General features: G+C 40.8%; 1 protein-coding gene across 1 annotated transcript in view; it reads right to left on the bottom strand.

Annotated features, from left to right (window-relative positions):
- LOC147121892 (kinesin-like protein KIF14) overlaps nt 1–23260 on the bottom strand; it is a 54322-nt gene that overhangs the window by 8355 nt on the left and 22707 nt on the right. Inside the window, exons 8-13 of the mRNA XM_085982419.1 lie at nt 19863–19957; nt 16424–16648; nt 15899–16083; nt 13558–13716; nt 11225–11347; nt 4505–4579 (exon numbers count right to left, since the gene is read on the bottom strand). Of these exons, the coding sequence (XP_085838545.1) occupies nt 4505–4579; nt 11225–11347; nt 13558–13716; nt 15899–16083; nt 16424–16648; nt 19863–19957 (862 nt within the window). The remainder of the gene's footprint in view (nt 1–4504; nt 4580–11224; nt 11348–13557; nt 13717–15898; nt 16084–16423; nt 16649–19862; nt 19958–23260) is intronic.

The following is a 23260-nucleotide window of genomic DNA, read 5'->3' as shown; positions in this document are numbered from 1 at the left end:
TTGCCATAAAATGAATACAAATTCCTCAGGTATAAACCTGCATTGAGTGAAATTTCATGTCAAATTCTTTACATTAAATGTCTATTTGTATACAGTTCCGCTCACAATAAAAGAACACCTATACACAGATACATATAACCTAAAGTACAATTTCATGATACTCTCAGGCCAAGCATCAACACAAGCTGGTATTATGAAATAAAGAACAAGCAGCGACCAAAATAAACAGGACGATGAATTTTAAAACAAGTTTCTTTGTATCAGACAAAAGTAGTCTTTCATAACTACTGATAATCACGTGGTCCTTCGCCTGCTATATAAACATTTCAGCTTGACAGTTTGCTTTGTGTGTTTTACATAGGTAACAAAGAGCTGGCCATGTGAAGAGATACTTATTGGCTTTTCTCTGCCCACTTCAATAAATCACACATTACAATGCAAGTGGCCTGTGGGTTCCTTTGTTCAGGGAAGAAAACAGCTTTTCTGTGGAATATTTAAACACAAGATGTCGAATAACCTTGGTTTGCAATGTGCAAAACAGCAAACATTTTCTATTGCATACCATGCCCAAGTGCCAAAAGACCTGCAATCTCAAAAGTACGAGCTGAATAAGCATCCTTATTTTCCCCAATTCAAATTGAATGCAGTGGTGTTGCCAAAACTCAAGTTTAACTACAACAGAAATTAAACTATCTAGTACCAAAATTGTGTTACTGTAGCAACAATACCGCTCACATCTCATCAATAAACAGGCCGAAATGATGACAAATGGCAGAGTCCATTCACAGAGCAATGGATAATTTGACAAGCAATTTAAAAAAAGGCTTTCAATCATTTAATCCTTTTACAGACTCTAATTAATACAATAGAAAATGCAGATTTTCTATTGTCTATGCTGACTTAATCTACAAATTGTTTGCACTCAGTCAGGAAGAGAGCGTGGTGTTAGAGATAACAGAATCTGCCTTGCCCAGATAAGATTTCCATTGAGTACACAAGCTGCAGTAAAGGAGTGCGAACATATGGATAGATTCAAGGCTTGGTAAATAAGAGCCCAACAATACTAATCGTTGTATAGCATTATCTATTTATTCAGAACATTCTATATTAAAACTGGAAAATTCATTTGAATTAATTTAGCTCAAGTTGGGACACAAAACTAATATATATATAAAAAAAAAATAGAGGTATAACAGAATCTAGTTCAATGAGTTATAGTAATGTCAGATTAATAGGATACCTTTTTTTAAATAAGGTAGCAAATAAAGAAGGCTCTATATATTATTTGCTACGGTTACAATGTAGATTCCATTGATAATGGCAAACTTGCAGGCATTTTTATTTAAACCAATTTGCGTATTAATAACCATTTAACCCCAATTTAAAGTTAAATGTTACAAAAGAATAAATTGCCATTCTAAATGTTGATGCTGCATTGACAAATTACCACATAAATTGTAAAAAGGTTTTTCAGTTACTTTTTTTAAAAATCCACCAATGGTACTGCATAGCAATGAAAATAGAACTCGCATCATTACCCTGGCACTCAATTTTCTCAAGTAAAACTCAAAAATGTTAGTGACTTCAAAGAACTGGGTTTTAGATGCTGATTAGAACAACCACTCTAGCTTAAATGGCATTCTTCCTTTTCAGCATTCCCACTCTACCAGACAACTGCAGCAAGCTCACCTCATAAAACTATTCCTCTACACAATAAAGCAGCATGAATAACCGCACAGACCCTGAACTCTCATCACTGGGAAAAAACGTTCGTGTTCTTCAACATTTGGAAGTTTTTAAAAAGTAATTTCTTCTGTAGATTACATGCACAGCGATGCTTTACAGGTTTTATTTCATTTATAAGAAAGTGCTCATAATGCACTGTAGAGCTTGATCTGTGCATCTTTGAACACTCTGGAAATAGATACAGTAAGAGACCAGTCCTGGTGGAATGCCACCTGCAGCAAGCCGTTGATGCAGTTACTGTACTCGCTCTCCTTTTCTGCTACTTCAATTCCTTTCTGGGCTGAAAGAAAAGACTCGTACTGAGCGCTGGCTCCATTTGTAACTCACTGGTATCTCACCTAAAAAGCCATTCATGTGAAAGCCTGGACAACTGTGTTCAAACCTGGCATCCGCCAATGTCTACACATTGCTTAACATAGTCACTGAATACTAATCAGAAACAGGAAACCGAACCAATTTTGCGCTTCCTCATCTCGGAGGCAGTAAGGCTAATTTTAGTATTCCCATAGCTTTCCAGCTGTTCAGCACACACTGGGAATTCACCCCACAACTTTCCTGGTCAAATGGTTCAAAAACACAACACATAGTGCATTAATGCAACAAACCATTGGCAAAGCCCCAATTATTGCATATTAGACAGCAGGTCAGTCTATTGTGCGGCTTTCAGAATACAATTATTTAAAATTAATAAACACAATTAACCTATTTTCAAATCTTCAACTAAGGGAAGTACTCCCATCAGACATTTACATTTCAACAAGTGTAAAAAAAAGTCTCACTGAACATGAAACTTATCCATACAAACACTGTATATAAAAGCATAGAGGACAATAAGATGACCTACAAGTGTCCCAGATCATCCACAATGACCCAACTGAAGGAGTAAAATAAATCATGCTTATTCTTCCTTGCACTGACTGCACCAGCAATTCCTGGTCACACATTTTTTCTGCTTCTCCCTCACCCTTTCCAGTGAGAGAAAGCAAGTTCTAGAGGTGGGACTGTCCCAGCTTCTATATTACAACAAATGGCTACTTTAAAACAATAGGGCTTATTATTTTAATTATATCCTTTCACTTGCACTATAGCTACTGAGATACTTATCATAGAAATTTACGGGACAGAAGGAGAACATTCGGCCCATCGTGTCTGTGCCGGCCGAAAAAGAGCTATCCAGCCGAATCCCACTTTCCAGCTCTTGGTCCGTAGCCCTGTAGGTTGCAACACTCCAAATGCATATCCAAGTACTTTTTAAATGCGATGAGGGTTTCTGCCTCTACCACCATTTCAGGCAGTGAGGTCCAGACCCCCACCACCCTCTGGGTGAAAAAAGTTCTCAACTCCCCTCTAATCCTTCTACCAATTACTTTAAATCTATGCCCCCTGGTTATTGACCTCTCTGCTAAGGGAAATAGGTCTTTCCTATCCACTATCCAGGCCCCACATAATTTTATACACCTTAATTAAATCTCCTCTCAGCCTCCTCGGTTCCAAAGAAAACAGACCCAGCCTACCCAATCTTTCCTCAAGCTAAAATTCTCCAGTCCTAGCAACATCCTCGTAAATCTCCTCTGTACCCTCTATAGTGCAATCACACCTTTCCTGTAATGCGGTGACCAGAACTGTACGCAGTACTCTCGCTGCGGCCTAATTAGTGTTTTATACAATTCAAGTACAACCTCCCTGCTCTTATATTCTATGCCTCATCTAATAAAGGAAAGCATCCCGTATGCCTTAACAACCTTATCTACCTGTCCTGCAACCTTTAGGGATCTGTGGACATGCGCTCCAAGGTCTCTCTGCTCCTCTACACTTCTCAGTATCCTACCATTTATTGTGTATTCCCTTGCCTTGTTAGCCCTCCCCAAATGCATTACTTAAAACTTCTGTTGCTTGCTGTTACTGAAGAGCAATAGAAGGGGCTGGAGGTTGGCAGTGGTTCACAAAAAACAATGAATGTCAACACAACCAAGAAGAGTGACAGAAAAAAGTAGAGACAGGAAAATACTGGTATATTAATGCCACTTCTACGCTACACCAAGGGTGAAGTATCAGTTCTATTTTCACAATAATGCAAGTAGGGGACCATATATTCATTGCCCTCTCCCATTGTTGAGCTCAGGACATGTACTCAAATGCATCTACAAACCACGACTCACCAACCTCCCACTTAAAGTGTATGTGTAAACAATTGAAAATAGCTAATGAAATAATCAATAGTCATTGTCCACCCTTGCTTGTTCAAGACCATTGCTTCCAGATGGCTTTGTTAACAATAAAATAAAACTTGGCTAACAAGCCATTTTATATTGCACTTTGGTGTCAAGTCACCACGCATAATAACACGAATGAGAAAAGTGTAGCATAAAAACCAAGCATAACTGGCGCAATACTTTCCGGAGTTATACTTTCAAGAGGTAGGTGACTATACTAATCAATAATATATAAACTAGGGCTTGAGGTATTACACAGTCAAAAACAAGCATCCCTGACTCAATCATTTTCTCCATTTTTTTGTAATCAATGTTCCTCACTGCTGGTTAAGAGGTATGGCCAACACACTTTCAAGAGAGAAATAGCGACACTTCTCAAATAGGGTGTGTGCAAGTAAGTCAAACTATTTCTGCTCACCACTCAATAGCATGTTCTATTTATTCTCTGGTCACAGTTGCGCTGGGGCCAAAAATGATAGGGAACAGATGTGTCAATTATACAAGTGTAATGTGGCAGTAAGCACAGATCATTGGAATCCCCTCACCTTTTTAAGTTCCATGAGATAGTTTTGAATTGACACCGATAGTGCCATGCTCCTCTTCTTCAGTCTCTCAAATACCTCAAAAGTTAAAGAAAGATGGTCATTCTTTTCTGTATTTATTATACAAAACCAGCACATATATACTACATATACATCACCAAACAACTGTCTTCTTTTAAATTTCAGAAACAATAACGTTTCCTGGGTTTACATCATTCAAAATGATGGTTAGACCACACTTGGAGTACTGTGCACAGTTCTGGTCTCCATATTATTTTTAAAAAGTAGTTGGAGAAGATGCAAAATAGATTCACAGGGATGATACCAGAACTGAGAGGATATCAGGATAGGCTGAACAGGCTAGGGCTCTTTTCGCTAGAGGGGTGACCTGATAGAGGTCTTTAAGATAATGAAAGGGTTTGATAGGGTAGGCATAGAGAAAATGTTTCTACTTGTGGAGGTGTCCAATACTAGAGGTCATAAATATAAGAATCACTAATAAATCCAATACGGAATTCAGGAGAAACATCTTTAACCAAAGGGTGGGAAGACTGTGCAACACGCTACAAGGGAGAAAGCAATAGTCGGATAGGCTTGTAGGGCTAGATGCAGTAGGGTTGGAGAAGGCTGGCATAGACCAGTCGGTGAATGGCCGGTTTATGTAATGTATGTATCTATGTATCTATCTATCGATCTATGTATCTATCGATCTATCTACTATCTATGTATCTATCTATCTATCTTCTTCAACGAATCATGTTAATAATTAGTTTAGATAATATATTTCTGAAAAATATGGGTGACCTCAGCTTTTAATTAAAGCCAACACACTATCTGGATGTGATGCAACATGATGCACAAATGTTGATAATATCTCAACAGACATTTTGCATTCAATACCCTCAAGTCAAAATGAGTATGGAATATTACTTAAGACTGTATTTAGGACACAACTGCTATGTTAGTCTTAAAAAAGATACAATTATTGCAGGGGACACTATATTAGCGTGTATACTGTAATTAAAATGCTAGGGATCAGGTGCAATTCAATATGTGTAAGATAATTAATATGGAGATAAGGAGCCAAAAGAGGACATGTGTGTTAAATAGAATACTATGACACATTGATTCGGAAAGAGAGCTAGGGTTCCAGTGAATAAATCTATGCAATTTCAACAAGTACTTAGCTGTAGTAAAAAGACAAATATGGTACTGGGTTGCATTAGCCATGGGACAGAATACAAACCAAAATAATGCAGTAGTCAGACCTCACATAACGATGAGCAATTTTTACCAACTTAGCATGGGCAGGATATTAATGCCTGGAGAGGAGGGTAGAAACAAGCAACAAAAATAATTCTGGGTATCAGGAATTTCAAGTTAAGATGGTTAAAGAAATTTTCCTTTTTATTTGGAAGAGGCGACATCAAGGTGATCCAATTTCCAAGTTTTTAAGACTATGAAAAAAACTGAAAATGGATCCAGGGAATTAGGCCATTATGGTGAAGGATTTGAATAATGAGTTTCTGGAGGGGGAGTGAATTGAGATACTGCAAGAAGGTGGAGCTGATCTTAGAAAAGGATGGGCTCGTTGAGCCAACTTTTCCTGTTCCTAAAAATTATTTTATGTTTGGTTAATGCCTTATTTGATTTGGTTAATGCAAGAAAGCTAGCTTAGAGGTGATTTAATATTTAATGCATTAACTCCAAATGCCAGTCAAGGGGTCGAGAGAGGTGGTCATAAGGTAGAGCTGGGTGTCATCAGCATACATGTGAAACCTGACATTGTGTCGCCGAGGCGCAACATGTAGATGAAAAATAGGAGGGAGCCAAGGATAGATTTCCAGAGGTAACCGTGTGGGAGTGGGAAGAGAAACCACTGCAGGAGATTCTCTGGCGACAACTGGATAGGTTAAGAGTAGAAGCAAGCAAGGGTAGCCCCACTCTGGTGGACAATGGAGGAGAGGCGTTGGAGGAGGATGGTCTGGTTGACCATGTTAAAGGCTGCAGACAGGTCAAGAAGGATGCGGAGATATAGCGCACCACCGTCAGTCACAGAGGATGTCATTTCTGACTTTGATTAGTGCTGTGGCAGGGACAGAAACCAGATTGGAGAGGTTCAAACAGAGTAGGCTAGATGGGCACAGAACTGGGACACGACAACACGTTCATAGACTTTGGAGCAGAAAAGGAGCTTGTAGATGGGGAAGTAGTTTGCAAGAACAGAGGAGTCAAGGGTGGATTTTTTGAGGGGGAGGGGGAATTATGGAAGATTTGAAAGAGAGGGGGGAAATAGTACCTGAGGGGGGCAAGTCACGTGGCAGAAGGTATAGTCAGGTGGGGAGGCTTCAATAAGGGGCAAGGTGTCGTCACCCTTGAGCCAAGTTTCTGTCAAGGCCATGATGTTAATGCAATCATCCGCAAGAAGGTCATGAATGGCAAGGGCCTTATTCACAAGAGAACGGACATTCTGGAGGGTAATGTGGAGGGGCCGGTGATTGTTTATGCCTCCTAAAGATAGCTGTCATTTAGCCAAATGTTGCTGTTTGTCACCTTAAATGAGTGGCATTATGAGGTTAATTAGATATCTCAAGTGATGAGTGAAATCACTCATTGCTAGAATCAATGCCATACGCCAACATTACAACATTACACACCCAAATAAACAAGCTTTTAATGCAAATCATCTTACATTTAACTCCATTAACATACAATAACTCTTCTTCAAAGCTCCCACACTTGCCATTCTGTATTTACCAAGAGAAAAAGGTCAATGTTGCCATGCAACCAAGTAGCTGCTTGAAGGCCATGTTCACCACCTGCTAGCACGGTGGATATGAGGATTACTTACGAAACTGATTCTAGCTCATTACTTACGCTCTTTAATTAACCTCATAATGCTACTCATTTAGGATGACAAACAGCAACTTTTGGAAAAATTAGATCTACCTTTAGGAGGCATTAACAAACACATTGTCATCTTGCAAATATTTTACATACAGCACAGCAGTTATAGAAATGAGAAAGATGGTGAAAATGATAAAGCAGATAAAAGATTTGAAGCTAGAACAATCAATAATCTCAAACATTTCAGCATGCACACAGAAATTATGGGGAACAATGTAGGAGTGGTCGCACAAGTCAAGATTAAAATGGAACACATTTCTGTTGGCCCATTGTCAGGATAAGCTTCTCCTGAATAATTAAAATTTCAGTATTCCTAAAATGATTTTTAAAAGTTACCTTATGTTTAACATCATCAACAACCTAACACAGCATTTGGGGAAAGAGGGAGAATGGGTGCTGGCAGCGAGAAAGATTTTGTGGTACGGTTAGTGCAATAATTCATTGTGTAAAGCACAGATATTTTTCCATGTAATAAGGCACTACATAAATCTTCCTTTTTTCACGTTAATATCTTGTGTAAGATAACGTGATAATTTCAAAAGGGTAGTCGTGAATGGTGGGCTATGGTTTGAAATCTCACTAAGTTTATTGATTCATAGAAACATAGAAAATGGGAGCAGGAGTAGGCCATTCGGCCCCTCGAGCCTGTTCCACCATTCAATGCGATCATGGCTGATCATCCAAATTCAGTACCCGGTCCCTGCCCTCTCCCCATACCCCTTGATCCCTTTAGCATTAAGAAATATATCCAACTCCTTCTTGAATATATTTAATGTATTGGCCTCTGTTGCCTTCTGTGGTAGAGAATTCCACAGGTTCACCACTCTCTGGGTGAAGAAATTCCTCCTCATTTCTGTCCTAAATGGCTATCCTTAGACTGAGACCTCTGGTTCTGGACTCCCCGACCATCGGGAACATCCTTCCTGCATCTAGTCTGTCCAGCCCTGTCAGAATTTTATAAGTTTCAATGAGATCCCCTCTCATTCTTCTAAACTCCAGCGAGTACAAGCCCAATCGACCCAATCTCTACTCATACGTCATTCCTGCCATCCCAGGTATCAGCCTGGTGAATCTTTGCTGAACTTCCATGGCAAGAACATCCTTCTTCAGATAAGGCGACCAAAACTGCACACAATACTCAAGATGTGGTCTCACCAAGGCCCTGTATAACTACAGCAAGACATCCTTGTTCCTGTACTCAAACCCTCTCGTTACGAAGGCCAACATTCCATTTGCCTTCTTAACCGCCTGCTGCACCTGCATGCTTACCTTCAGCGACTGGTGCACAAGGACACCCAGGTCTCGTTGCACTTCCCCTTCTCCCAATCTATTGCCATTCAGATAATAATCTGCCTTCCTGTTTTTGCCACCAAAGTGGATAACCTCACATTTATCTACGCTATCATGCTTCTGCCTAATCACCCAACCTGTCCAAATCATCCTGGAGTTTCTCAGCATCCTCCTCACAGCACACACGCCCACCCAGCTTTGTGTCGTCTGCAAATTTGGAGATATTACATCTAGTTCCCTTGTCTAGATCATTAATATATATTGTGAATAGCTGGGGTCCAAGGACCGATCCCTGCGGTACCCCACTATTCACTGCCTGCCGCTCGGAAAAAGACCCCTTTATTCCAACTCTTTGCTTTCTGTCTGCCAACCAGTTCTCTATCCAAGTCAATACCTTGCCCCCAATCCCATGTGCCTTAACTTTACACGCTAATCTCTTATGCGGGACCTTATCGAAAGCCTTCTGAAAGTCCAAATACACCACATCCACTGGTTCTCCCTTATCTATTTTACCAGTTACATCCTCAGAAAATTCCAGTAGATTAGTCAAGCACGATTTACCTTTTGTAAATCCATGTTGACTTTGTCCGATCCGGTCACTGTTTTCCAAGTGCTCTGCTATTACATCTTTTAAAATGGACTCCAGCATTTTCCCCACTACAGATGTCAGGGTCACCGGTCTGTAATTCCCCGTTTTCTCTCTACCACCTTTTTTGAACAGTGGGGTAACATTAGCTACCCTCCAATCCATGGGTACTGTTCCAGATTCCATCGAATGTTGGAAGATGATCAGCAATGCATCTACTATTTGTAGGGCCACTTCCTTAAGTACCCTAGGATGTAGATTATCAGGCCCTGGGGATTTATCGGCCTTCAATCCCATCAATTTCCCTAACACCATTTCCCTACAAATACTGATTTCTTTCAGTTCCTCCCTTTCATCAGACCCTATGTTCCCCGACATCTCTGGGAGGTTATTTGTGTCCTCCTTTGTGAAGACAGAACCAAAATATGTATTTAATTGGTCTGCCATTTCTTTGTTCCCCATTATAAATTCCCCTGATTCTGACTGCAAGGGACCTATGTTTGACTTCACCAATCTTTTTCTCTTCATATATCTATAAAAGCTTTTACAGTCAGTTTTTATGTTCACTGCAAGCTTACTCTCATATTCTATTTTCCCCTTCTTAATTAATCCCTTTGTCCTCCTTTGTTGAATCCTAAACTGCTCCCAATCCTCAGGTTTACTGCTTTTTCTGGCCAATTTATATGTCCTCTCCTTGGATCTTATGCTATCCCTAATTTCCCTTGTTAGCCACGGTTGAGTCACCTTTTTTTGATTTATTTTTATGCCAATCTGGGATGAACAATTTCTGTAGTTCATCCATGCAGTCTTTGAATGCTTGCCATGGCCTATCCACCGTCAACCCTTTGAGTGACATTCCCCAATCAATCCTACCCAACTCGCGCCTCAGACCATCGTAGTTTCCTTTATTTAAATTTAGGACCCTAGTCTCTGAGTCGACTACTTCATTCTCCATCTTAATGAAGAATTCAATCATATTATGATCGCTCCGACCCAAGGGGCCTCGTACAAGAAGATTGCTAATTAATCCTTTCTCGTTACATAATACCCAGTCTAAGATGGCCTGATCTCTGGTTGGTTCCTCGACATATTGGTCCAGGAAACCATCCCGTAAACCCTCCAGGAATTCCTCCTCCACAGTATTGTTACTAATTTGGTTAGCCCAATCTATATGTAGATTAAAGTCACCCATGATGACTGCTGTGCCCTTATTGCACGCTTCTCTAATTTCCCTTTTAATGCCATCCCCAACCTCCGCATTACTGTTTGGAGGTCTATATACCACTCCCACTAACGTTTTCTGCTCCATGGTATTTCTCAGTTCTACCCATACAGATTCCACATCATCAGAGCTAATATCCTTCCTTACAATTGTGTTAATTCCTTCTTTAACCAGCAATGCTACCCCACCTCCCTTTCCTTTTTGCCTATCTTTCCTGAATATTGAATACCCCTGGATGTTGAGTTCCCAGCCTTGGCCACCCTGGAGCCATGTTTCCGTAATCCCAATCAAATCATATTCGTTTACCTCTATTTGCGCAGCTAATTCATCCACCTTATTAGGAATGCTCCTCGCATTAAGACACAAAGCCTTCAGGCTTGTTTTTTTAACGCTCTTAGACCTATGATCAAAGCAACATTTCCAATATTTGCACTTTACACATTAATTTGCAGACTTAGATCACAGTATATGATATCTAGTGTAAACCAACATATCCAGCAATAATACAGGTAGGTTTAGAAAGCATATTTTATTGCACTGAAGCCTGATCATTGTGTAGATATGGAAGCAAAGTGGCAGAACTCAAAATGGATTTCAATATCAGTATTAGAAAAGCAATTACGGAAATAAAAATATATGTTTTTGTAATTCAATCCAACACCTTATATTTTGCAGACCTGACATACCAGGTAGTGAGTTTTAAACAAAGTCACATTACCTCCATCTTCGATGATGGTCTTTGCAGCAGCTTCTGATGTTCCTTTGTTCTTTTTAGGCCAGCATCTAGGAGACTTTCCATTCCAGATTCTACCCCCTCAAAAAGACAGGCCATAATACTCCTCTGTGAAGACATTCAGAACACAGAAATAACAGAACATGACGACTCAAACCTAGCCTAAGTTCGGTATCAAATTTTTAAAAAGACAAATTTTTAAAATATTTGAAGTCAGGTTGTTTATTTGGACAGCTGTTTCCAGTAATCAAATTTATTTCACATAAACTACATTTGGCTTTGGAACAGATACAGTTCAATACTGTTGGATTCTACACTACGAGGTATTAAAATGTAAAAGTAGGCCCTTGCATTCAAGATTTCTAGGAAGTTAATGGACAATATCATTCTCCATTGTTATCACCTTTTGTTGCTTGTACTATTCTTTGCATAAACTAATCTTCCCTCATTCCATTTTCCTTTATTTGAAGACCCAATTCCCTGCCTTGACCACTCCTAGTATGGATGTGGGGGGAGAGATAAAGGAATAAAGGAATGGATGCCAGGCCATGGTGAGACTGTTGGGGAACATAACCAAAAGCTTGACCTAAAGATTTTTAAAGTGGAAAAAGCAGAAGCACACTGGGATTTAGGAGTGAATTGCAGAATATGGCTGAGGCAGCTGAAGGTTCTGCACTAATGCTGGGGTGAAGGAGAGGCAGATGCTCTAAAGGGCAGAGTTGGAGGACTGATGGGGTAGATACAGGGGAAACAATTTCCTCAGATGGGGAAATCTGAACAAGTGGACATAATCTTAAAATTAGAGATAAGCATTTAGGAGTGAAATCAGAAAGCATTCTTTCCACACAAAGGGTAGTGGAAATCTGGAACTCATTCCCCAAAAGACAGTGGATGCTGGATCAATTGAAATGTTCAAGACTGACATCGATAAACTTTTGTTAGATAAGGGTATCACGAGATAGGGAGCAAAAGCAGGAAAATGGTACAGATCTGCCATGATCTAATTGAATGGTGGAACAAACTCGAATGGCTGAATGGCCTACTCCTATTCCTATGCAGAGTGCTGGAGGGGATCTAAAGTCTCAATGAGGCTACAAAGATAGGGCACAATGAAGCCATGGATGGATTTGAAGATGAAGAAAGGATTTTAAATTCAAACATATTGGGGACAGGAGTTAATGTAGGTCAGCAGGATGGGGGTGAGCAGGTTTTGAACAAGTTGGAGTTTAAGGAGGGTGGACTATGAGAGACTGTCAAAGAGGGCATTAGAGAAGACAAGCCTAGATGTGACAAAAGGATGGATATGGCGATGAGGTAGGTGCAGAGGCAGGTGATTTTGGAGGTAGAAGCAAACAGACAGTAATGGCTAGGATGTGGAAACGTAGCTCTGGGTCAAAAGGAATGCCAAGGTTCAGCCCAAGTGCCAAGGAGGCAGATGGAGTATCAAGGGAGCGGAGTTTATGGTGAGGGTGAAAACAATGGCTTTGGTCTTCCCGATGTTTAGTGAAGGAAATGTTGACTCATTCAGGACAGTCAAAAAGCAGTCTTGCAGGACAAAGATAGTTGTGGGGTCAATTAGTAGAGAAGTAAAAGTAGATTTAGAAGCTGCCCCAGTGCCTATGGATGATATCACAGAGTTAGATGAGGAAGAGGAGGGAACCAAGGATAGATCACTGGAGGACTCCAGGAGGTGATTGTGCCATACAGATCATTGCTGGAGGATCACACTTAATTGTAATGCTGAGACTTTGTCATTGGGAAAGAAAAGTAGACAGATCAGATAAATGAATCTTTTTTATATAAAATGATGGCAAGGAAGATTTGATATTTTAAATTAAGCTTGATATCTACCCATAAAACTTATTGATGATTACAGTGCCTGAAAAAGGGGCATCTTTACTTGTCACAACTGAGAATAGTCCAGGAACTTAGGAGTCTTAGTAAATTATTTTAAGCACCAAGTTAATTTTGAGTTCTTCTATTCCAGTACCATCCATTCCAGAAGAATATACACTTCAGGCTGATTATCAGGGGGGACATTTAGGGTGGCACAAGATTGGCCATCCCTCGAGCTGAAAGTGAAACGTGATGGACCTGGCAAACATTCCAGTGATCGTCCCAGATTGTTCTTTTATTTCTGCTTTGTATTTAGAGACTGGCAGAATTAAAATATACCTGCAGTTGATATAGTGCTGCACATTTTAACTGTTCAAACACACAAAACTTCTTTAAAATGGGCAAGAAACAAAATTCACATTATTCTTTGAATTCTCAATGCCTGGAACGTTTTTTTATTCATTATTGGAAAAGCACGGTACCTTGTAACTGGGTGATTCATCTATGTTCTCTTCGTCGAAATGCAGCTCCATACTTGAGAAGGCTGCCAAATGACCTATGTGCTTTACAAGTCTTCTAATTGTTTGGCTTATTTTGTTCTGAGCTTCCATTACCATAGAAGAAATGTCTGAATCACAGCCCTGGAAACACACAAACAGGCATCAGCTTGCAACAAGATACTAAATTAATTAATTTAAATTAAATGGATTAACAAGCGCTAACAATTCTTTCTCCATCTTTCAGACGTCTTCTACATGGACAAAAATGTATATTAAAATAAAAATTCACTGGTACTCAAATTTGATGTAAAACCTTCATTCAATATTAATAAAATGTTATAAATAAATTAACAAAACAGTTGCACGTGTTGGAAAGCCAAAATAAAAACAGAAAATGCTGAACATACACTGAAGGTAACTCAGTATCTGCAGACAGAAAAGGCAGAATGACATTTTAGACATAATCCTGAAGGAGATTTCCAGCAGTTTGTGTTTTTGGCTTGTACGGTATAAAGTTCCTCTTGAGAAAAAGCATATTACAAGGTAATAGGAGACAATTTTTAAAAACTTGTGCTCAAGTACTATTTAATAAAATTATCACAGTTGGAACTTGGTCTAACAGAATTTAAATTATCAGGGGGTAAAAATTAGGTTGCTTTGCGCCTCCCGTTAGCATCCTAAGAGGCCGCTAACGGGGCGCAAAGCAACTAGTGCCCAGGCGCGGCGCCGTCCACGCCTCCCACGAAATTCAGCGGGAGGTTAGCGGCGGCGCTAGCCGGTAGCGCCCCACGGCGCTGCACTGCAGGCGATGACGTCATTGCCGTGCGCAGCGCCCCGGCCGCGATCTTCGCGCACGCCCCCTGACTTACCGCCGGGTGCCATGTCCGACGGGGTCAGGGGGGCTACCTGTGGCCGGGGAGGCACTATTTAAAGGCGAGGTGCAGGGTGGCCATTTTTGTTGCTGGCCGCCTGCCAGCACCTGCCTGCGCCCTTGTCCTCCTGAATGCCGCCCCCCCCGCGGGGGGCTGGCTGCGCTCCAAAAGCCCAGCACTTCCGAGTGCCGGGCTCTTTTGCCGGCACTCCCGATCGCCGGGGGCCCAGCTGGGCCTCGGTTGCGCTGCACAAGGGCACTCCCAATCGCCGGGGACCCAGCTGGGTCTCGGTCGCGCTGCGCAAGGGCACTCCCAATCGCCGGGGACCCAGCTGGGTCTCGGTCGCGCTGCGCAAGGCCCCTCCCCTTTAAGGAGAGGAAGGCCTGCAATACAGCGGCTGACGTGCCGCAGCGCCGCGATATTGACTCACAGCGCTCCAAGAGGGATGCAGGGCACTTCCAGTAGCGCCCCGCTTCCCTCTTGGAGCACAACCACTCAATTTCTGTTGCAGGGGTGCTAATTTTTCCAGGGAGCTAAAGGTAGCGCCCTGGCGAAGTTAGCGGCCCAAATGGGGCGCTACTCAATTTTTAGCCCCAAATCTTCCTTGACCCCATTTCATTTATAATTATGGCCCTCCTCTCTCCAATCCACCCCCTTCCCACCCCCACCGTTTCTATTTCATCTTGATTTTTAGGTTCTATACCTATTGCCAGTATTCCATTAGCTTTTCTTATTGAGTTATGTACTTGAGGTGCTCTTTTAATGTTTTGTGAGCCTGAATCCACAAATCCTTCAGATCATTCAGCTTTCCCCCCCCAAGAGTATAATTAATATATATATTTTTAACGAACCTATACCAACACATATTTATTGGCATTGAAGCTATACGAATACTTTATATGGAAAATAGAAAAGTGGATAAGTTTGCATTAGCATTGGAAGTAATGCTGAGCTTGGAGTTAAGGCATCCTGTTGGACTAGAGTACAGGAGTTCTAATCTGCATCAGGACTATGCTATATCTGACCTGGGAATGTTTAATGACCGTATTAAAAGCACAAAAGTAGCCCCACCTTGAAAGAAACATTTATTTTGTAATTCGAAGGTATTTATAAAAACTGATATAGTAGCTCACAGATGAAATAACCAGATACTGAAAGTGTTTTAGACTTCCTCCTGTATACCAAAACTACTTTGCCAGCATCTCACTGTTCTAAAGCACAAGTGGAAGACACTTTCAAGATGGAGGCAAGACCTTTATGTGCTATTGAAAAATTATATTACAATTAATATGTCTTTTAGCATATATATGGTCTCTCCGTTAATGGAGTCATAAATATTACAGTTAAGGATCATGGGAAAAATAAAAATTGAGACACAACTTTGAATCTTAATCTTGTCTATTGTAAGTTCTTCTACTTTGCCTTGCACACAGAAAATGAGCAATACATACCTGCAATAATAGTTGTAAGTTTCTACCCAGTGTTCTAACTTCCCCAAGCAGCTCATCTTCAATCATCCCAAAGCAAGTGTCTGGTGGGGCAGTGTCTACCCACAGCTTCACTAGAATGGTCACCCTTTCAAAAGTTGATGTAGCTCTGACACAGTAAGATTGCATGGCTTGATTACTGGTGAACACTATGTAGAAGTAAAAGAATGAGTCATTAAAGTAAGATTGCAATGTGAAATTATGCACAAGTAAATTGAACAGCACAAGAGATGAGAAATTACTCCAGGAGTCGTTTAATTTTGTCATTTAAAAAGTGCTTTCCCCCCTCCACTACCATCCCCTTCACACCATGGAGAGCTACTTAGCTCAGATTTATTGTGCAATTCCCAAAATAAATGTCTCATGACATCACTGAAAACATGCAGTTATTTGCATTCTCCTTTTAGTTCTAGTAAGTGCCAAAGTATTTCCAGGAGGAAAAAAAACTATATGCAATTTTCTTTTTAATAAATAGAATTGTAGACTTACAATTTTCTTGACTTTCTTCATCTAATTGTTCATAGGTATTGGAGATTTCCATCGTCCCCTTATGAATGGTTAAGAGGTCAGCGATGAGTCTATCAGGAATGTTCTCCTGTGGTGAATGACTTCGTCCCAGAAAATCAACAGCTGCACCTAAAATTTCCTTACATACGACAGGCAGTGTCGACTCAGACACTGCAACGCATATACTCTGAGAAATGTTCAGTAGATCTGTTTCAAAATGGAAACAATCTCATCAGTGAAAACACTTGAGTAACTGTTTAATTTAAAGACTCAAGATTCCAGCTTTACCAATGAACGTAAAATAAACGTTAACTGATATACAGAAAAATAACTTCCACAACAAAACCTACAGTACATATAAATTTATTTTGCCCCAGCTCTTGATTTTGATGAGCCATTACATTTTATGCGCAGCATGAAAGAAGACATCGAACAGTCATTCTGGGAAAATCTATGAAGCCGTTATGGGAAATAAAGCGGTTTCTACTTGAGGCCCATCTACCTTGCAATGGCAGCGTTCCCAGCTGTCGAGAAACACATTAAAGCAGGTAAAATTTAACCAACCACTTGCTGTGCAACTTGAAATTCATAGAAATAACTCAGCGGTTACGTGCATTCTTCATCTCGTCAGAGGAGCTATTGTGTTGCCTCAAGCTCATCAAGGCTGGCAACTGCCCTGGACGATAAATGCGGCATCTAGAGTTGCCATGGTGAGAACAAACTCAAGAATTTTCTTTCAAAAAGCACAAACTCAAAACAGAAACAATTTTTAAACTACATGAAAAAGTTTCCAATATTCTTACTTTGTGAATTTCAACAGCAACTTTGCAAGTACTCAGATTATAATTTTAAAACAATCTTAACTACACTGGAATAAAAGCATTTAATGTCGACAAACCACTGTCACATTTAGCACATGCATCAGAAATGAGGTCCTGTGTCAGAAGTATTCAAATTAATAGGTCTGTATTTAGTAGCTGCAGAAATTGAAACAAGTCAAACGTTTAATAATTACCTAAACATTCCCTCCCTGTAAAATAATGGCCTGGAATTTGTGATTCCAATGACTGCATACGAAGCCATCAGAAAGGCACCGCAAGTTCCAGGTTTCTGCATGCGCGAAAACCCGGAACTTGCAATCTGTCAAGGTATGCCTTGACAGATCTACTGCACCGACCCAAAAATCACTTTAGCTGGCTATTTGCCCAACTACAGTACTGCCCAGCAAATGCCCACGAAACCCTTAAGCCTGGCAAAAGCAGGCATAGGGCCTGCTTTCATCAGCATAAGGGTTAATATAAATCTTAAACTAATTTTAAATGTTTGTGCATGATTTTTCATTAAAAAATTTAATTTACGTAAATATTGGACCAGATTAAAATGTTTAAAATTATTTTATTTTTTTTAAACTAATTTTTTTATTGTACAGTATATGCTTTATTGAAGGGACTTTTAATTAAATTTGAAAATGGGAACATTAATTTTTATTCCAGTTGTATAAATTATTTTATTATTTGGGAATTCCTCATATGCTCATGGGGATTCCGTTCGTAAATGGAATCACCATAAGCATATGAGGAATCGTCCTTTCTGATTGGAGGATCTGGCCCATGTGATCCCAGGGACGCTTCCGAAACGTCTGCGTCCCTGGGATCCGTGGGCCTTTACGCAGGCATACTCCGGAGGTACGCCTCCGACCAGGCCAACAGTTTTAAAAGAAGTACTGCTCCCCCTGCTCCCCCCCCCCCCCCCCATCGGTTCAGCTGGTTTTAGGATTCTAAAAAGGACAAGATTATGTAGACCATGAGAAGCTGTTTCACCTCGTCTAGAACAGTAGAACCAGAGGACACAGTCTGTGCTTGAAGGGGGGTAAATTCAAAATTAACCTGCGGAAACATTATTTCAGTGAGCGAGTGGTCAATCTATGAATAGACTCCCTCGGGAGATTTTTTTTTTTTTTTTAATATTCGCTCATGGGATGTGGGTGTCGCTGGCAAGGCCAGCATTTATTGCCCATCCCTGGTTGCCCTTGAGAAACAGAAATGATGTAATTTCTTTTTTCATTTTGCAATTCCCATGTTAAGGCAATGGGTAGCTGAACTTGGGATACCATGGGGGCGATTTTCCCAGCCCTGGGGAGGCGGGACTGCCAGGAGAATGGCAGAATTTGGGAGCAGGTACCCATCCCGCCCCCAAGCCACCTCCGTGCCATCTTCCCAGGAGGTGGGTCCCCAACCCACGCCGGGTCCCGTCTCCTCAAGGCGGGAAGGGGATTAGTACAGTTTTTTGGCTAATCCCTATTTTGTGCTGTAAAGTGTGGGCTTTCCAACGGCTCCAAACCTCGCCAGGGTCAGCGAGGTGAGCCGTGGATCTGCGGGGGTCGGAGGGGCCAAAATGTCCAGTGTGCAGGTGAGTGATGAGTGCAAGTGTGGAGAGGTAAGTGTGTGAGGTGAGTCTAAAGTGTTTTAATAAGATTACTTACCTTTGCTTCTTCCTCCAGGCTTCATCCCTTTAGGCTGCGGAGCTGCCTCATCTCACCAGCAGAGAAAGCAGAATGGCTGCTGCAGTCTTAAATGCAGCAGCTTTCTGCTCAGGAAAGCTTTCTAAGTAAGTCTTGAGTACAAGGACTCAACTTAGAAGACAGATTGTCAGTGTTTGACAGCTTCACAGAGCTGTCAAACGATGACAAATCATCTGTCAAAAAATCTTGACAGATGAAACGTCATTCGCTGACGTCATCTATCACCGGCTTTCCCTTAATTGGCCGGCTAAGCCCGCTGGGCAGGCTTAAGGCCAATCAAGGGACAATAGCTTGGGTTGGCCAGACATCACTGGAGGCGGGACTAAAACCTGACAAGCAGCTTTCCCGCCTCCATCACGTCCCCATTGATAAAATCACCCCCCACGTCCCAGGTTTGTTTCCAGTCTGTGCAGAGTGAGCCAATCTCTGCTGAGATGGCACTACAATTGGCTTCAGAATGCTGGAGTTAGGGAAGAGGGTAAAGAATTAGGAACGTAGGAATTCCTAGATGAAAAAAGACTACGGTCCATCTAGTTCCCTTTCTCCCATTAGCAGCAGCCAGGGATTCTGCTCCCAATAACTATCCAATGGCCACTGCAGGGCATGCATGAATATGGACAGGATTGGACTTGGGTGTGGTGCCATCCAGACAGAATATCTGCCAACACCATCTAGACTCCTACATAAAGAACAGGCACTAACTAGAATATGATCGGTGCTCATGGAACTATATCCCAGCAAAGAGTTAATACCTTCAGGACAAGAGCGGGATGGGGGTAAAGAGAGAAAATTGATGGAAATAAATGCCAAAAACTCAAGTTTTCATTGTAGTTTATGAAAATAAAACAGTATTAATGAACTGAATCCACAATATACAGAAGTAGTATTGTATGGAGATACCTGTAGGATGTGCAGACTGCAGATTCTGAATGGCAAAAGTTTGGATTCCTGCTAAACATCCAGACATTCGTTTGCTTTTGAAAAAACTTCTGCTTCTAAGCATGGAGGAAAAGTGAAGTGTGTAATTTCAGTTCTTTCAAATACATCATAAGTTGTTGCATTTATATCATTGGCAATAGTATCAAAATATCCAAGTGTTGCTCGATGCATTCACACATTCCAAGTCACAATACAAGTCTAAACAAATGCAGAACTGTGAATGTTGGAATATATTCCTGAAGGAGCACTTATTCATGATAGATACCAAGGTAAATATTTAAGTTTCATAGTGCCTGTTTCACTAGATATTTAAATGGTATCTGTAATCTGATCTGAACACATAAAAAAAAACTTAATGTGCATATTATCTAGATTCAAGATGAGCCATGTTAGAACAGAAGGCATAACGAAAGCAATTTTTTTTTTTTTTTTTTTTTTTAAATTGGAATTTATATGGGCTGGATTCCCACTTGTCGGGTTTCAGTCCCGCCTCCATCAACTTCTGGCCAACCCACGCTATTTTCCCTTGATTGTCCTTATTGACCCAGCAGGCTTAGCAGGCCAATTAAGGGAAAGCCGGTTGCAGAGAACGTCAACGTATGACATTACATCTGTCAAAAAATTTTGAGATGAATTGTCATCGTTTGACAGCTCTGTGAAGCTGTCAAACAGTGACATTCTCTGTAGTTTGAGGAGTTCTTGAATTCAAGACCTCATCAAACCTCTTCCTTTTGCAGAAATTAGATGGTTGTTGCACTGGAGAATGCAATGGCCATCTGTCATCTCTGCCGCGGAGGTGCGAGACTCTCTGCATACCCACCGATTGAAGCCTGCAGGAAGAAACAAAGGCAAGTACACTTTTTCCTAACACTTTCCACTTAACTCACCTCTCCACACTTGCACCCATCACTCACCTCCACAGCACACTTTTGGACCCCTCTGACCCACTACTCACCTCGGTGACCCTGGCGGGGTCCGGAGCCTTAAGTGGCTGTAATCCCTTCCCACCTCCAAGGAGACGGGACCTGGCGCGGGTCGGCTACCCACCTCCTGGCAAGATGGTGCAGAGGCGGGTTGGGGGCGGGTGCCATTTTCCCGGCAGTCCCGCCTCCCCAGGGTTGGCAAAATCCAGCCCATGGTATTTCATGACATTAGTAAAATATTACAAAATGATTCACACAATGAATTACTGTTCGAACGCAGTAGCTGTTATATAGGCAAACATGGCAACCAACGCCACCAGCAATACCCAGAAACAACAATGAGATGAATGATGGTTCTTTTTTGATAGTACTGGTTGAGGGAAGAATATTGGCAGGACACTGGGAGAATTGCTGACTTTTTTTTTTTTAAGTCATAGGATTTTTAACGTATTCCTGAACATGCAGAAAGGATTTTGTCTCATCTGAAGGGTGGTAGCCCCAACAATGTTGCACCCTCTCAGTGGAGTGTTAGCTTAGATTATGCACCCTCTCAGTGGAGTGTTAGCCTAGATTATGCACCAACTCAAAAACACAATCTTCTGATCCAAAAGAGGGAGCCCTACCAACTGAGCCACATTGACACACACAAGACAATGGCCAAGCACTTGAATTAGATTGAGGCTTTCCTACCCCAAAATAGGACCACCTGATTCCTACATTTCAGCTGATAGTTCATTTAGTTGGATTGTTAAAGAGGTCATATGCCAAACAGCCAGTTTGGAGATTTTAAACAAAGCTGTTAAAATGTGAACTTTAGTTATAAAGAGCATTCTAGAGTGTGTTGCATCTGAAGAGGGCAGGGAGCTAATTAAAGCATGGTGCTCTGACGGAGATAATAAAATGTTCTGGAACATTCATTCATTATAACCTTTTTGCGACATTGCTATGTAGCAGTTGAAGTCATTCTAGGAATGTGGGCTTTTATGATGGAGTCTCACTGTCTCAAACAATTCAATCATCTAAATCTACCAATAGTACATACATAGATTTTACACCACTTGTTAATTTTGTTGTATTGCTAAGGCACTGGAATAACTTCTGCTGTAATTAATACATACTTCTAACCAATCAGGTGAGAATGCTTCAATAAACAACATCAACTAAATGACCATCACAGAAGAGACCAATGCATTTATTGTTGTAGATGTGCGTGAACCCCACAGGTAACAAATACAAATAAAAAATCACATTTTATTTTCTAAAGGATGTTCTTTCCAAATGCACATTTCTTTTAACAAGATTGAATAAGGTTATTTAACTTTTTTTCCATTATAAACATTTTAATGCAGTTGCTTTAAATGGCACACAATTAGGCTTCTCCAAATTGGATACCCAGAGATTCACTAAGCTGGTAAAATGTTGCCAAGACCTGAACCCATCTTTTTTTAACAGCATTCCATCTGGACTACAAAACTCACATAAAAGGCACTGCCAGTGTTCAAGACAGAATTACAGCAGGGGTTATTCCAGTGCCTTAGCGATACAACAAAATGAACATGTGGTGTAAAATCTATCCTCACCAAGTATGTTTCCACATTTCACAGATGTACATGGTAAGCCCTTCAGTAACGCAGCTATTGACTGGCAAAAGGTACTGTTCTGAAGGAGTCTAGCTTCTGTTTAAGTTGGCACATACTCTGTGAACTAGGCTTTTTCAAACTTTGAAATTTGGAACAATGACAATTTACCAAGCATCATCTACTTCTGATCAATAACTAAAAATCAACATTTTAGGTATTGTTCTGAAAGCAACACCAAGCTGAAAAGACAACATAAAAATGCAGGAGCTACTGCTGTAATATATAAAAGCCATATTTAATTACTGCTTCAGAAAAATAAAATCTATGGGGCAGTGTGCATTGCTTGGTGCACCAACAAATGCTTTGTGCCATGTATGATTAGGACATGCACCCATAATTCCCGATACAATCTCAGCCATGCCTTCAGGGCCTACTGCTGGGCACAGATTACACATTTCCCCACAGAAAGTGTGCACACAATTAAGAATGCCATTGTCAACATGTCTCAGAAGGGATCACTTGCGTGTCATTTGGGTTGGGAAGTGGTTGGATCCAAAAATGGGGAAGAAAAATTAGCGCTTTTAAAATGGGGGGTACTGGAAGGGAGGGGAAAGCACATGTAATAGACACAAATCAGGAGCATGTGGAATAAATATTGAACATAATTGAATAGCGTTAGTGTAACATCTACATGTCGGAAGTTGATTTTTCCACAAAGTTAATACTCTTTAAAACATGGAAGCCTAATTTACAAAAAGGTTATTATACAAGTAGCGATGCTAGAGAATTTGATAACTTGAAATTACAGATTTATTATACGCACAATGGGCTTTGCATTATCTTCTTTAAAACTGAA

The sequence above is a fragment of the Somniosus microcephalus genome, chromosome 3 (assembly GCF_052327205.1).
Source record: "Somniosus microcephalus isolate GS21.2 chromosome 3, FLI_Smic_1.0, whole genome shotgun sequence".
Taxonomy (NCBI): domain Eukaryota; kingdom Metazoa; phylum Chordata; class Chondrichthyes; order Squaliformes; family Somniosidae; genus Somniosus; species Somniosus microcephalus.
Note: the sequence above shows the minus strand (reverse complement) of the source record. Positions and strands in the feature narration are given on the sequence as shown.